The 16,885-nt window shown below is 42.6% G+C and overlaps 1 protein-coding gene across 1 annotated transcript; it reads left to right on the top strand.

The window, feature by feature from the left end:
* The first annotated feature begins 7,670 nt into the window (after nt 1–7,670).
* KDELR3 (KDEL endoplasmic reticulum protein retention receptor 3) lies at nt 7,671–16,398 on the top strand. The gene is made up of 5 exons (XM_028746180.2): nt 7,671–8,209; nt 13,186–13,286; nt 14,367–14,525; nt 14,727–14,979; nt 16,080–16,398. The coding sequence occupies exons 1-5, from the start codon at nt 8,119–8,121 to the stop codon at nt 16,118–16,120; spliced, it is 645 nt and encodes a 214-aa protein (XP_028602013.1). The 5' UTR covers nt 7,671–8,118; the 3' UTR covers nt 16,121–16,398.
* Nucleotides 16,399–16,885: the final 487 nt, after the last annotated feature.

The raw sequence follows: 16,885 nt of genomic DNA, 5'->3' as shown, positions 1-16,885 counted from the left end.
ACAAGAGGGGAAAAGTCTCCTAATAATTCTCAGCATCCTTAACCTACAGTTCTCAGGATTCTTTGGGGGAAGTTGTGGCTGTTTAAAGTGGTGTGATGCTTTCAATGTATAGTGCAGATGGATCCCTAGTCCTAGACCAGCCTTCCACAACCTGTGGTGCTAGCTAGAGCTGATGTGAGTTGCAGTGCAAAACATCTGGAGAGCACCAGATGGGAAGGGCTGCCCTAAGCAGTTTAGGACCAAAAGACCAACTTTTCTCAGATGAACTTGGCCATTTATTAAGATATGCTGAGAAGCTCACATCTGCATCCCAGCAACAGAGTTACATCTGACTGGCATGTGGAAGACAGCATTATCAGTGGTCTAGCTCATGGAGCTTCCTTCCTAGAGAGTCACTGATGGTTAAGAACATCAGAAGAGCTCACCAGATGAGACCAGTGACCCATTTAGTCCAGCATCCTGTTTTCACAGTGGCAAAACATTTCATGTTTCATTTTAGGGTTTTATTTTATTTTTTTGCCACCTCATGAAGACCTTTGGTATTTCAGCAGAGTTGCTAGTTTTGTTGTTGTTTTTTTTAAAAAAGTTATTGTGCCTGTAAGCCATTTAGATTTTCATCTGATGTATTTGTTTTTCATTGTAATTTATTTTAATTTATTTGTCTTCTTATTTTAATTTATTTGTCTTCTTAATTGTTAGCTGATTGTTATACTGAACTGTTGTAAGCTGCCTTGCATAGCTCTTTTGAGATTAAAAAGCACAGTGTATAAAACTCTTAACTAGCATATGGACTTTCCGAGTCTGGCAATGGGCCGTGAGAGGCTTGGAGATATGGGGGTTCCAAGGTTTGGAGGGATTTTGAAATATGCTTTTAAGTACTACATGGAGCTCAGTCTGGACTGTGGAAAAGGGACTGATTGGTTGAAAAGGGGCAAAAGCATTATTAAATTGGAGATCACACAAGTGAAAAGAAAATATGAAGAAAAATCGTGGAAGGGACATGGAAGAGATTTAAGAGCCTCAGATATAAGATTACCAGGTTAATGTGCCAGTTTAATGGGATAAATGGACTGACAAACCTGGGACCAGGAGGAAGGGACGCTGGATGAAGATTTTTTCTTTTTCATTTTGTTACTAGGACTGTCTTACATAACTGATGAATGTTAGAAGGATGTTTGAAATGAAATTGCTTGGCTTTAGTATAAAAGTTTAAGGGATTAGGAAAGAATATAATGGTTAAGAGAAGTTATTAAAAATAAGATCTAGGTTTTGAATTATAAGGTTTTTTATAAGACAATGAGGAAAATAGAGTAAGGTAATGTAATGAAAGATTAGAAAAAATAAAGTGGGGAAGGATTTGCTGAATCAACAAACTGAATTGGTATACAGGAAAGGGAGGGGTGAGGAAGTCCGGGAAATAAGCAAATGAAAGTTAAGTAAAGGAAGATGGAATTGTTTTTAACTATTTTTAATTTGTTTTTTTGTTTTTTTTCTTTTTTGCATTTTGTAATATTTTGAAAATTTCAATAAATATCTATGGGGGAAAAAATAAAACTCTTAACTAGCTTGCTATTTAGCTAGTAGATAGTATAGGAGAAAAATAGTATCTATCTTTCTACTGGATTGACCAACATATTGACTGACTGGCACTTGGTCTGATCCACCAGGGCTCTTATGTTCTCATAGGGACACTAGTAAGAATTCAGGAACGCTTGTTTGCATATGTTGGCAGACATCCTATTGATTTACGGCTTAAGTTTTTGGCTAAAGTTTCGCATGTCTCTGTCAGTTAAAAAATATTATCTATTTGGTGCTGAAAAACAAGAATGGGCCCAAAAAACTATGCGTGAAATTGAATTTACAGCTTGTCAAAAACCATTCTGTAATAGAGGATTGGACATCAGTTGTTCAATACAATTCAGCTGAACCCTCTATTTAATATGCAGGTTATGAGTATTTATCTTGGTTTTGACTAGAAAAGTTTTTAAAGTTATTTTCTGGAAGAATTGTGTCTTTAATTGTGAAAAGCTTGTAAGATAGATGCTTAATAGCAGATGTCAGTGGATATCAAGGGAGATGAAGTATTACCTTTTCCCCCCTTTTCAAATTCTGGTGCATAAGATAAAAGCCTCTTCCCTCCTCTTTCAGTTTTTGAGATTTCTGGTGATGCCTGACTTGAAACACTTTACCAGAATAGTAGTGACGTTTTATGTATTTTCTTAGCACAATAATACATCTCCTTTCTTCTACCATGAATCTCAAGGTGGCATATACAATGTACCCAGGCTGTCTCCCCTCCAAGCACTGCCCAGCCCTTGCAAGGTGGCTGGCTGCATCTTGTGTTAGGCAAACCCCTATTTCTCTCACAGAGCTACAATATTCAGCTCAATCTCTCCTCCTAGGAAACTCTGAAATTTGTAGCTCTGTGAGGGGAATAAGGGTCTCCTAACTATTCTTGGCACCCTTAGCAAACTACAAGTCCCAGGATTCTTTGGGGGAAGCCAAGGCTGTTTAAGTGGTATGATACTGCTTTAAATGTATAGTGCAGCAAAAACTCTCTGGAAAGTATTCAGGTTGATACTGCAAACTAGAGGGCACCCTTGATCCACAGAGCCCAACCAGCCCTTTTTGATGAACACGGGAATCTGCCTTATACGGGGTCAGAACTTTGGTCCATGATCTAATTCAGCATTGTCTCTACACATGGGAGAGACCTCTTCACTTTTGGATTAGGATTGGTTTAGGATTGGCTGAGTGGTGCAGACACCTGCCTAGTCAAAGAACAGTAGATTGGCATAAATGTTTGCAGAACTTCTCTGAGTTCAAACAGAAGTATAAAATGCGTGTAGAGAAAGAGTGTGTGGCTTTCAGATTTGGCAGGGGCAGCAATTGCTTGTCATTCTCCTTGGGAAGGCTGTGCCCCAGTAGCATCAGGGAACCAGCCTCCACTGACCTCATAGGAGGGAAGGCACCAGAGACAAACAGCTGGAGGTCTTTGTTCCAAATCTACTCTGGCATCTTACAGTTCTGGATTTTCACAGGTGCATGCCAAAGAGGCTTAAATGCACTTCAAGTGTGAAATTGACCTACACATAACTAATAAAGGGGGAAGTAAAAGAGGGAGCACCGTGGTGGTGGAGTCCTCCTATGGGGCCTGACCTACCATTGCTGAGGAGAGACCAGTATCCTCCTTTCTTTCTTGCCCTCACCTCAGTCTCATCAAAGCACTGGTGGTGGAAAGGAGACCTGAAGGGACAACATTTTATGAAAATGATGAGGTCCCAACTTGGGGGCAGGAGGGAGAGAATAAACAACTCTCTCAACTTGGGGAAAAAATAAAATAAAACCCCACAAGAACAACAGATAATCAAGAACCCCTTCTATTTTTAAAAAAACGTTTCTCTTCCTTGTCACCCTAGCGACATTGCTTGCAGTCACCATGGAAACCCAAGGCACTAGTGGGGTGGCGGGTTGGGTGGGGGCATCACAGGGAGAGAGACAGTAGAAGCATCTTAGATTATTTTAGGAGGCAGGGAGACACCTGGAGCGAGGCTTTTCAAGCTTATTTTGCAGCAAAGAAGGAGGTGGGGGGGATGAGGTTTATTTTTACTTGTTCCCACTTCATGTGCCAACTTTTTCTTTTTCAGTTATTCCAGATTTGGAAGCCTCTTCCCCCTTCTTTCAAGCCTCTCCTCACCCACATCCTCCCTCGACCATTTTGATGGCACATGGATGTCACATTCTGAGCATTCTCATTGCTCATTCCCCAGCTACTTCCTCTGCATAAGGCCTCTCAGCCTGACGAAAAGGGCTGTGAAAGAGAAGCTCTCCTGAGGGGCATGTTTGCATGGTGCGCTTCAAAGGCACTTATATGTGTGTGCCCTTTCACCTCATACTGTTCTGCGGCACACTTGTCTGGTTCAAATTGCAGCTAGCAGCTGCAGGACCCTGTAGCATGCAGTGCCGGATTTACGTATAGCTTAGGGCCTCACTCTCTTGCGGCCCCCAAAAAAAATTTAAAGGAAAAAACAACAACTGGATGTACATTTCCAAAATTTAAGATAAAAAACAAATAAAATAAAATCTACATGCAGCAACAGTGTTTTGTGTTGTGTAGGCTCCTATGATGTAAGTAATAGGCCCCACCCATTTCACTATTAATATACTTCTCCTTAATTGTATTTCAGTTCAGCAATTACTTTGATAAAATACATATTTTGTTATGTGAAATGGCTTTAGATACCTATTAGGTCCATACATTACCATATAGCATATATTCAACACAAAAAACAACAACAATTTGTTGTTGAGAAAGGACTGCTGGACATGTAAAGGGCCCCATTACCTTCAGTAGCTTAGGGCAGTGTTTCCCAACCTTGTGCCTCCAGATGTTTTTGGCCTACAACTCCCATCATCCCTGACTAGCAAGACCAGTGGCAAGGGATGATGGGAATTGTAGGCCAAAAACAGCTGGAGGCACAAGGTTGGGAAACACTGGCTTAGGGCTTCATCAAACCTAAATCCGGCCCTGGTAGCATGCAGTTACTCAGGTTTGCCCAACCACCACCACCCCAGCACAGATCTCATTGTATGTCCATCAGGAGCATAAGTAAAGTTTGGCCTGACATGGAGATGTGGTGATGGAAGAAGTGTTATCGGCTGAGTGTTTGCTTGAGGAACTTGAGGAAGCAATAATGGTGTGTGGAGCCATGAAGTCTGCCAAAGGAGAAGCCAAAGATAAAGCAGGATTGAAACATAAACTTCACACATGGCCTAAGGTTGCAGCGGGGAGCGTGTGACCCTCCAGGTATTGTTGGACTACAATTCTCATCATTCCCATTTGATTGACTGTGCTGGATGGGACTCATGGGAGTTAGACTCCAGCAAAGAGCGGAGAACCACAAGTTCCCCACCCTGACTTAAGATATGCCTCCATAACTTGTAATCCACCAAGCCAAACTGCCTACCTATGACGCACTGTGGCCTACAGGTGCTACAGAAAGTTACCTTGTACTAAGTCAGTCCATAGGCTCCCTTTAGTCCTTTCGGTGCAGATTGGCAGCAGTTCTTCAGGGTTACAGACAGGGGTCTCTCTCAGCCTTTTTGAATTCTCTCTTCTTTTTTCACATCCCTTATTGCCTGCTTGCATTTCTTTAGCAAAACCATGTTCTGTTTTTGTTTCTCCTCATTTGGATGAGACTTCAGTTTTCCAAAGGAAGCCTTTTTGTCCTTAATAACTCTGCTTTTAAACCACACTGGTATCCTCTTAGTCTTGGTAGTATGTTTTCTGATTTGTGGTATATATTCTTAGGTGAGCTTCTATTATTGTGGTTTTGAATAACCCCCAAGCAAAGATTTGACCCATTTCACTTTCCCTTACAACTCCCTTTTTAGCAATTCCCATGCTTGTGAGAGGTTTCCTCTTTTGACGTCAAAAATTATTGTGTTGGACTTTATTGGCAACTGGCAATATTAACTTGTCGCCAGGTAGGCCAGGGGTTCAGGACACTTACACTGAAACAAATTCGGCATTTTAATGCCTGCTCATCCAATGAGCATTTGTTCTGAATCTTTTACAACCCAGAATTCACTGGATGATCCTGGGTTCTAACATGTGGGACAGAATAGATAAGAATTCTAGAATTGACAGTTTTACTTATAAAAACCATGTGTTTCCCCTTCTTCATTTTTTTTAAAGTCTATCCAAGTTGCAGAAACATCTAGTTATGACATTGTAAAGAGTACATATACATTGACAGTTTAATGGCTCCTTTTTGGAGCTTGGTAAGGGTTCCTTGACCCCCGTTTAAAATTGGGAACTATTTTTAATTCCCCTTCAGTTTCCTAGTTTAGGGGTGTGTGTGTGTGTGTGTGTGTGTGTGTGTGTCTGACTGCCCACATGGTTCCAGCACTTTCAAGAGGCTCTGTGGTTGTGTGTCATACTCCTTCACACTCATTTGTGCTCCTGGAAAAGCTGTGGGGGTGGGAGGAGGAATACATGTGCAGGCTGCAAAACAGGGGGAAGGTATATGAGTCCTAATAATGGACTCACCCTAGGAGGCAGCTCAGAAGGGAACTTTGGCTGTCACAGAGTCAGACTCTATTGTATTGCCATGACGCCAGTGTGGCTTAACTCATCTCATGGAGCCAGTAGGACATCTCTTATTGACGAGGCCCAAGTCATGATGACCACGGGCACCTCAGTTAAAGCTACCAAGCTTGACTGTCCCTGTTCTAGAAGGTTCTATCTATTTACTCAGTCATAGTAAATGCCTGGAAGTAAGGCCTAGTGCTAGCATTCCAAATGAGATTTATTTCCCCATCTTCGGGTGGTGGGGAGGAGGGCAATATTAATGTACATACGTGAATGTGTGCACATGCCAATAGGCGAGGAAACATGAAGCAGGCAGTGAGAGTCTGAGAGAACTCATGTTCAGGTTTCCCCTGAGCTAAGAGTAAAGTGGGTGACACACCCATCCTATCTGAAAGCTCAGTTCACTGGTGCGATAATACATATGAAGGAGTTGGGGGCAGTCCTGGCAAGTCCCTCACACTCTGGAACTTCCCATTTCCCTTCCATAGACAAGTTGAAGGGCAGACGTCTGAAGCGAAGAGCCTCAGCAAGTACAAGTTGCTTGTTAAGGAACCTCGTGTTCTTGTGGGGGGCTCCATGCGCAGTTTAGAGCCCTGGTCATGTCTCCACAGGAAGAGGAGGGAAGCTTCCAGTCTGATAACCTTTCCTTTTAACTTGGAAGAGGGCCGTAAAAGACAGATGGGGACATACTTCAGCAAGGTGGCAGCTGCACTGTGGACAAGCCATTACAGTGGCCATCCTGAAACAAAGGCTCACTGAGGAGAAACTCACAAGTGAAACTGCTGAATAGAAACTTAGCAAAAAGGTCTGCTCTTTAAATTTGGGTCGGAATAGAAACAATGGATTCCACTATAGGTGTTAATTTATTCAACTACAATAAGACAATTTTGTTCTCACCAATTACTGCTGCTGTGGTAATTTTCCAATATTTTTATTCTAACTGAATTGCCAGAGGCTGTGTACTTTCTGCATTCCATTGCCATTTAACTCTTTTACATTTGGTTACATTTCCCTGCTTTGCATGTGTGTATCTGACAACTGAGGTTCATGCTCCATGCATCCGGGCCCTGGTCAGTGAAAGTTGATGCCATTATAAACAAGTTGCCGGTTTATAAGGTGCCACAAAACTCTTTTACGTCCCCAAAGCGACTTGAGCAAGGGGGAAACGCCTGGCAGAAATACTTCCTGACAACAAAAACTGGAACATAGTGAAGGAAAGCCAATTAAAATGAAGAAAGCAACCTGTGACCCTGGTCCTACAAATTTCTTTGTAGACTAAATAGGTCTGCAAAACAACACTGAGGGTTTGGCGACACTACTTTGCGTTGGGGCCCTGAGTAAGAAATACATTTTCTAATGGGCCTTCCCCCCCCCCCCCCATCTTTGGAATCTGGAGCAAATCGCATTAATTTCCCCCTCAAGCTGGCAAAGGGGTGTCTTCTCTTCTTAACTGTCTTTTCCTCTTTAACGGCATTCTAGGTTGTAACTTGAGAAGTTGGAAGGATGCAGGAGAAAGTTTAACTCGGCCTAGTTGCTCCCGCCTCCTTCTCCACCCTCAGTACAAACAGCATCCACGCCACGTCACCCAGTGCCTGTGCTGGGACTGCAAAGCTTTGGCTGTAATGTTCCTCCACTCCTCTGTCAGAGGGAGCAGAACGACTTAAGAGGAGAGCCAGCGAACCAAAGACTTCCCTACAGACAAAGTGACCAAGAGGGAAAAGCATAAGCGCACCAAAAGTTCAAATTCTAAGCTCATTGCAGAAGCCTGGTGAAGACAAAGATAGGCAGTCTGAGTGTAATCCTTCCAAGAGAGGGAGGAAAGGCTTAGCAGAATATTCAATTGGAATAGAAAGGAATCATTTGGCTGTTGAAGAAAGAGGAAGAGAAACACCCTTATCCAAGTGAGGAACCAGAAAGCATCTACTAAGAAAAGCGAAGAGGCCTGCTGTAGTGCCACAATCCTTATCGGGATATTAAACTAGCTGGTTTTCCTTCAGGACTCTCTGGGACATTCTTTGGCCAGCATGAACATATTTCGGATCCTGGGTGATGTCTCACACCTATTAGCCATGATCATGTTGCTGGGGAAGATCTGGAGATCAAAGTCATGCGCTGGTAAGTTCTTGTTCTCCTTCCCTCTTCATCCCGTTGACAAGGTGCTGGTGCAGAAACAATGCAGAAGGGAAAAAAGGGAGCAGACAAAGCTTCTGGGAGTTACTTGTCACCAGAGCACAAACTGTGCCCCAGAGACTGAGGATTTGGGTTTGGCCTCAGCCTGCGTGGGTCACACATCTGTCCTAAGGTGTGCTTACATTATCACTTTCAAGCACAGTGAATTTGTTCTCCCACCCCTGCATTTCACAACTCTTTCCCCTCTAGCTGTTCACATCAGCACGACTTCATTAGTGTCAGATTTGTTGGTGTACACACCAGGGAGCACGGATGGGGCACCCGATGCAAAGGTGCTCACACATTTGCTAGAGATAAATTAGGAATGGCTTAAGGACTCAAATTGGATTGAGTAATAGCACATCCAACGGTAGTATTTTGCAAGGAAGTATGGAATGCATATGCATTTTGGGAAACTTGTGTGTGAGCACAGATTTAAAAAACAGCCCTGGAAACTCTGTAAGTGGGAGTGTGACCACAGCCTAGACTACTCGCCTAAGAAGCTGGATATTTTAAGTCTTTCCCAGTAGCTTTGTAGGACAATGCAGCATAAATGAATTAACATGGAATATTGATAGGAAATAAGATAACCAGCTATTAAAGCAAATAGCACTTGATAACTCACTGAGGTGAACACTTTCCCCATGTCTCATGCTAGACACCTGTCCGTTGTCTTGACAGGCAACCCTGCCCAGATGAGGTCCTTTCAATGTTACGTAGGGATGCTCCTACAATATCTCTTTATGCAATTTTCAGTCACCATTATTTTCTGCAAATTTTGAGATTTGTAGCTACTTGAGTGGGTTCCTTCTGGGCCTTTTCGCCAACTAAAACACATTTCGTAAACCTGCACAAACTAAATGCCTTGGGGTGTGTGTTTGTGAATAAGACAGGAATCCTTCTGCATTTCAGACAGAATATTTCCCCAGGGCAGAAGGGTGGGGGCGGGGGCTGGGGAGCACAATGCAGCCGGGGAAACCTCTGCCAAGGATTTAAGTAAACTGGTAAAGAACAAAGGAACCTGATCGACAGGGAACAGAGAAATGGATTGCCCAGGACATTGACTAGTCCTTTCTCTCCCACACAGCACTCTTAAGTAAGTCTGCAATCCTATGGATCTTTACTTCGAGGTAAGCATAGGACACTTTTGAAGAAACGTATATAGGACTGTGCTGTGCGGAATTGAAAATGTGAAACAGCACTGCATGAAATGCAGAAAAACCAAAAGTGCCGTTTAGGAAGTGCATTTATGAACCCTCACCCATGTCTCCTATATATCTAATCTTCCAAGTTTTGGTGTTAAAAAGCAACCACAACAAATGGTCTTAATATACCCTGCTTGTTCTCAATTTAATCTTGATTGTGAATTACACCGGGCCTTTTAGTCTTCTTCCCCACCACCTCAAAGTCTGACTGTGTTCATAGAGAGAGTGTATGCTGCTAACTTTTACTTTCTTGATTTCCCCTCTCCCCACTCCTCTTCTGCGGCAGTATTTCCATGGCCTCTTGTTAAAACTTCTCCTTCTATTCCTAGTTTCCTCCTTTCAAGCCCTTCCCATTCCATTAAACTCCCCCTCCCCCTTACGCTCTTTGTGGGCGGAATCAAGATTCGTTTAGAAGGAGTGGTGTTGTGATGTGGCAGTTGAAGTGGTATAGGCATATCACAGTCCCTGGTGTGGTGTATGTGTCCATCGACATATATCCTGGGCTATGGAGACTGTTTAAGTTTGTAGCAGGAGGAGGAATGAACTTGTGGAATCAAGTTTCGTTCTGTACGTTCAGCATAATTTCTGTGCTTCCTGCCTTTTTGCACTATCCTGTTGAGGCTGAAAAACAAGACGTATAGGAGCATCACTGTAAAAGGAAACTGCAGGGCCACGTCTTGCATTGCAGATTAAACAATGAGGCAGGAATACTTGTCTTTGGTCTCTTTCACCTGAAGATGCCTATGACTCTTAAATGTTTGCAACTGCCCACAACATTTATCCAATAAACAGCATAATTTTACTTTTTCATTTTACTGCCTCGAAAGAAATGATGATAGAGGAGTGGAAAACTTTTGTTGAGTAGAGGGGAATTAACTGTGCAGTGTTGAAAACGCTGGCAGCTTTAAGATAAATTCAACAGTTTAATATTTGAGTGATGTAAGGTGGGAGAACTGACTTAAAATGGTTATAGTAAAATATGCAGGAATGATAGACAACTAAAATGAACCATGGAAGGGGAAGGAGGGAAGTCATTGATTATATGATATTGTGCAAAATGTTTATTTTGAGATGTTAAACTATTCAAGAAAAGAAAAGAATTATAGGCCGCTTTTTTGTGTTGCAAAAAACAATGAAGAATCTTCAACACCTGAAATCAGGGATGGGCAGCCATTTTTCCACTAAAGTCCACCTTACCTTAGGACCCTTTAAGCCGGCATCCTTTTCGTTGGATATTCATGCTGATTTGTGTTCATGATGGTATTGGGGCATTTATACGCAGCTCTACTTTGATAATGCCACCAACCTGTAAACCAACGATGACTCCCTAATCTACTTTTCTAGCTTTGATCTTCCAATCTGTTTAATCTCGTTTCTCTGCATTTGGGAACTTGTTGCATTCTCAACACAGAAGAGGCTGGCCCAGTGAATATTGCCATTTGAACTGTTCAAGGTCGATCAGTATGGGAAGTGTTGAGGGCAGCAAAATGACTGAGCAAGGATTGAGAATGGTCTCTTAGTTTGGCAAGATACATTGATGGGAGCAGTTTGAATAAATAATAATAATAATAATTGGGGGGGGGGGGGGGGAGAAGAGAAGAGCCATGCTGGCCTGAATTACAAACACCCCTACCTCAAGTGACATGCCACGTGTGTAACATGGAAAAACCAAGCACTTACAATTGCACACCATTCAATATTTGTCTTTTTGGCTGGGTGGGAAGAGGGTGATCTGAAAGCATGGGATATTGACATCAGTCCCTTGTCATGGTCAGAGGACTTCTTGTTGAGCTTTAGGCTTTCAGCACCTTTCTCCCTTTGCAGAAGTGGGAGACCTTTAAGGATGGTCTGCCCTCAGAGGTTGATGGATCCAAGTGGTTTCCATATGGCCTGTGTGTGTGTGTGTGTGTGTGTGTGTGTGTGTGTGTGTGTGTGGCTGTTATGACTGGCGCTCCTGTTAAATATCTGGATGGCTTGGGCCATTGACACAATTGCTCCCAAGTGCTTCGTGGAGCCTATTTGGCTCTGTGGTATACTACTGAAAATAGGGCAAAGAAGCAATCTGGGAGATGACTTGAACACAAGTGGAGGGAAACGCCAGACAAATACAACTGAACCCTGGTGAGTGTGCATTTTTTTAGCTTACTCAGTGGCAGAGAAGGCAGGAAAGAAGACATACTTGCTACCTCCACTTCAACCTCACTATGCTATCTGGCACAGCTTTTCTACTTACTGTGGGGCCTTTTGCAGACTGGCCCCAAAGAGGTGGTAGAACCTATGGTAGCTCACTGCGACTTGTTTGCCAAGCATTTTGAGGATAAAATTGCTTGCCTCTGTCGGCATCTTAACTCTGCTGCTACTCCAGAATCTTGAGAGATGCCCAGAAAACATTCCTCTTTATCCAGACCTTTGACCATTAAGTAATCTATGGCTTGTTAAAGGTGTGGGAGGGGACTGTTGTTATGATTATTTTATCATTATGCTGTGCATTGTGGTTTTTATTGTACTGCGCAAATTATGTTCTTAATGTCATACACTGCCCGAGGATCTTTGGCTAAAGGGTGGTATATAAATTTAATAAATAATAATAATAATAATAGCGTGTTCACTAGCAGCGCTAGGGCTGAGAGGGTTAGTAGCAGCAGTCTGTGAATCTTGCTCTGGCTTCTTCACTTTCCTACCTGCTCCCCCCCCCTCCCACTTCGCTACCTTTCTTTGAGCTCTACGGAAGGGAGTATCGTAGGAAAAAACCTACAAACAAAATCCAGATGGTAGCCATGTTAGTCTCTTACAGAAAAAAGAGGCTTGTGGCATCTTAAACGCTAACAGGCTTCTTGTGGCCTCCAGCTGTACAATAAATCTGTTAGTGCCATAAGGATCTTTTTGTGTTTCCATGAGCAAAAACTGCTGCCACCTGGGGATCAATTACCTTTCTCCTGCACTGCCCCCCTACACCCCCTTGTTTTCTTCCATTACCATTTATTTTCTACACTCACTTTGTAATATTTGCCTGAAATTTCCAGACAGTATACTGTAGGTCAACTTACAGATAGGTAGCCGTGTTGGTCTGCCATAGTCAAAACAAAACAAAATTCCTTCCAGTAGCACCTTAAAGACCAACTAAGTTAGTTGGTCTTTAAGGTGCTACTGGAAGGAATTTTTTTTGTTTTGTAGGTCAACTTGTCTTTCAGAAGAGAGAGGCAACACTGCTCACATTCACACCACACATTTAAAGCACATGGCCTCCCCCAAAGAATCCTGGGAACTGTAGTCTACCCCTATAATTGTTAACATCCTTAACAAACCACTGTGTTTATGCTGATTTTCTGTGTTGGGCATCAATACAATGATGGTGCGTGGGTTATCTTTCTTCCCACCCTGGATCCTGGGAAGACATCCACAGGTTCTCCAGTTCACTTGGCAGTGGAGCTGACTTGAGTGTTGAAGCTGAAACAGCACCCTTTCATTCTCCGACTGTGCCTCTTCACTTGGCAGAAGGGTGATCCTCTCCAGACTGTGTTTGTGCTGCCAGAGGATTCAAGTCCGCCTCTGTGGGGAGCTCTGAAGTTTGTGGCTTGTGGTGCTAGTTGCTACCTTCCTTACCCAACTAAGGACTTTGCTTGTTTATTATGCCAGTGCCAAAGGCCCAGGCACTTCTCCCGGCTTGTTTATTTTCCTTCATCATCTGCTCATTTAATTTCCTTTTTTGGCCTGCAGGTATCTCAGGAAAGAGCCAGATCCTTTTTGCACTTGTCTTCACAAGCCGTTACCTTGACCTGGTCACGAACTTCATCTCCATCTATAATACTGTCATGAAGGTAAGGGCAAGAGTTCAAGTGCCCTCCATCTAGTCAGTCTGAGATAGGAACAATTCTGGTATGTTCAGACCCTGATTTATAACTTTTAAAAAAGGGCCATTTTCAGTGGAGGTAGAGGGTTTTCTATTAACATTTTACTGAAAGAATTTCAATCACAGAGGTAGAGGGTTTTCTATTAACATATTACTGAAAGAATTTCAATTACAGTGGTACCTCAGGTTAAGAACTTAATTCGTTCTGGAGGACTGTTCTTAACCTAAAGCACCACTTTAGCTAATGGGGCCTCCTGCTGCTGCCGCGCCGCCGGAGCATGATTTCTGTTCTTATCCTGAAGCAAAGTTCTTAACCTGAGGTAATATTTCTGGGTTAGCAGAGTCTGTAACCTGAAGCGTATGTAACCTGAAGTGTATGTAACCCGAGGTACCACTGTATAAAGAAATAAAGTGATACAATCACTCGGCATCTTGCTTCATTGAGATTGAACAAGGCAGTCCATTCCCATCCCAAAGCCACAATGAACTTGTTTACAAACGCAGAGCTACAGTGCTCAGGGCTCTAATAGAATAGTGCCAGTGCACACTAGGTTTTTGTTGTACTGGGGAGAGAAAGCAGACTGTGTCAGAGAAAGATGACATTTTAAATATGTGCAGTGCAACCCAGCCTCTTCCCTGTTCCCCCATTGCTTAATCTAGAGCAGAGTGGTAATGACCCAGTGAGTCTGATTGGAACAAGGTGCACCAATTCTGAGGCTTGTAAAGCCACTCTTACAGTAGGTTAAGCAAGGGTGGCTAGGGAAGAACAAGAGATGTAGTTAATGGGCTTCCTATGTGTGTGTATGTGTACATGCATAAAAAATACACGCAGTATCATCTTAAGAGTGCATTAAAGGTGCCAAACCAGAGTACCTTAGGCGAAATATAAGGTAATGACAACAAATTGAATCTTGTCTGCAATCAGCCAAAGAACAGCCAGCAAACACTTAGGTTAGTGGATTCTAGCAGAATCTAAAAGTTTGAGCAGACCAATCCTCAAAAGATTTGCACTATGAGAAAGTAAGTTGATTTTTGTATTCCTCTGCAGGTTGTTTTCTTAAGTTGTGCCTACTTTACAGTGTACCTGATCTATGGGAAATTCCGGAAAACCTTTGATAGTGAGAATGACTCTTTCCGCCTCGAATTCCTTTTAGTTCCAGTTACAGGCCTGTCATTTTTAGAAAACCACAGTTTCACCCCATTAGAGGTAAGAAAGCCATTCATATTAAGTGGAAGAAGGTAGTAATTGCATCAAGTTTCCTTGAACCTTTGGTGTCTGGAACTGAACTTTCTTTTGCCCAATGATGAAAGGTAAAGGTGGCCCAAAATAAAACTGTCATGTTTTTCTCTGGACTAATTCATGTATTACTAACATTTAACGTGGACTTCCCTTTATTCTTCCCTCAAGATTCTCTGGACTTTCTCAATTTACCTGGAATCAGTGGCTATCCTTCCACAACTTTTCATGATTAGCAAAACAGGTGAAGCTGAAACTATCACGACACACTACCTTTTCTTCTTGGGCCTCTATCGCGCTCTCTACCTTGCAAACTGGATCTGGCGCTACCACACAGAGAACTTCTACGATCAAATTGCTGTGGTGTCTGGAGTAGTACAGACCATCTTCTACTGCGACTTTTTTTACCTGTATGTCACGAAAGGTAAGGGTCACAGAATGTTGGCTAGTCAGTGGCTGAAACTGACCACAATTGTGGCAGAGATCAGGCAGGTCAGCTATAGCTCTGCTCTCCCCACACACCCCTTTCCACAGAACCTGTTGGCTTTGTTTCTTTTCCACCCAGAACATTTAACAGCGGTCGTCTGAAAGACCACCTGGTCCTGTACAGATGGGCAAGAGCACTTAGGTCATATAGGAAAATTCTGATTGCGGTATTGCTGCTTGCAGAGTATCATGGGACAGTGATCTGAAAATTGGCATTCAAAAATGTAGCTTTGCACATTCTCCAATGGGAGGGCCCCCAGCAGTAAAAAAAATCTCAGAATTAAGCAGCAGTATATGCCATTTGTAAAGCGGCAGCCACCGGCTACTTTCCAAAATCTTGTAAATACTTCCTCCCTGACCCATAAGAGAGGGCCATTTTATGTGCTTGAAGACTCTGAATGCTTTTATTCTGCTTTCTGTGTCTTGAGTTATTTTTCTAAAATACTATTTTTATATTGTATACTGCTCAAGAGATTTTCAGAACGTTGAGTGGTTGATCAATGCTTTTAAATAAATAAATTACATGAAATATTAAACACTTAAACCCAACTCAGAAGCTACCAAGCCTATAAGACAATTTCTACATTGCTATATGAGTAGCGTGCTCTGCACGTTAAAGCAGTGCGAGGAAGCCTCTTGAGGGTGGGGAGTCATCTCAGATTACAAATACTGGAAACTATGCAAAACACTCCACAAATTATTGAGTATTTTAGCATAGGACTATTTTAATTATCTTTCAGCCTGTTATTAACTACATCCCGTGTTCTGAAATTCTAAGGCACTGTGACCGTAACATGTGCAGGGTTTCTTGTTGCTATTGTTAACAAAGATTTGTACACAGGTGACAAGAGTTTATGGAATCTTCTCATCCTAAAGGGGTTGCCTACAAAACGCTTATTGCTATGTTGGGGGGTTTTGCAATTCGCGAGCTAATAGCACCACTAAAAATGGCAGCATGAATGCATTTGGTAGAGGCAAGGTGGCATTCCTTTCTGTCAGAACAAACAGTTTAAGTCTTAATTCCTTTTCCCCATTTAGTATTAAAAGGCAAGAAGCTGAGCCTCCCAATGCCTATCTGAAGACACGCACAAGCGAAGCAAGTTCCTGAAGACCCTGCTCCAGGACTGGAGGATGTCCTCTTCCACTTTTCCCCCCTATGGCTCAGCTCACATTCAGAGAACTTACCTGCTTCTCTACACTGTGACTAGCAGACTGTGCCTGAGAGATTTGAGGTCCAGGTGGCTAACACTTTAGGCTTAACACTTTCTAATTTAGTGTTGGAACAGTATCTACGTTTTCTTTTGTATGGGGATGTTTGTTGGTGTTTGAACTATAACGAATAAAATAGTGTGAAGTATCTTTTGGTATACTTTTCTCACAATTATCTCTATTTCTCTCTCAAATATGACTATCAAATCTCTTTTCCAGGCTAAACATTCCCAACTTACTTAACCATTCCTCGTAAGGCTTTGCTTCCAGACCCTTGATAATCTTGAATACCCTCCTCTGCACATTCAGCTTGTCAACAACCCTTTTACATTGTGGCACCCAGAGCTGGACACAGTACTCCAGGTGGGGTCTGACCAAGGCAAAGTAGAGTGGAACTATTACTTCCCTTGATCTGAACACTATACTTTTTGGCTGCTGCATCACACTGTTGACCCATGTCAAGCTTATGGTCCACTAAGACCCCCAAGACCTTTTTCACATGGCCTAGTAAGCCGGGTGTCCCCCATCTTCTATTTGTGCAGCTTGTTCTTCCTGCCTAAGTGCAGAACCTTATTTGTCCCTCTTGAAATTCATTTTGTTAGTTTGGGCCCAGTTCTCCAATCTGTTACGATCAT

The sequence above is a fragment of the Podarcis muralis genome, chromosome 10 (assembly GCF_964188315.1).
Source record: "Podarcis muralis chromosome 10, rPodMur119.hap1.1, whole genome shotgun sequence".
Taxonomy (NCBI): domain Eukaryota; kingdom Metazoa; phylum Chordata; class Lepidosauria; order Squamata; family Lacertidae; genus Podarcis; species Podarcis muralis.
This window is presented reverse-complemented; position numbering and strand designations above follow the sequence as displayed.

Excerpts from the sequence above, each read along its gene's own strand:
- KDELR3 (XM_028746180.2), top strand. The coding sequence starts at position 8,119 with ATGAACATATTTCGGATCCTGGGTGATGTCTCACACCTATTAGCCATG. Across the intron at positions 8,210-13,185 it reads GAGATCAAAGTCATGCGCTG|GTATCTCAGGAAAGAGCCAG; the intron begins GTAAGTTCTTGT and ends TTTGGCCTGCAG. Across the intron at positions 13,287-14,366 it reads TCTATAATACTGTCATGAAG|GTTGTTTTCTTAAGTTGTGC; the intron begins GTAAGGGCAAGA and ends ATTCCTCTGCAG.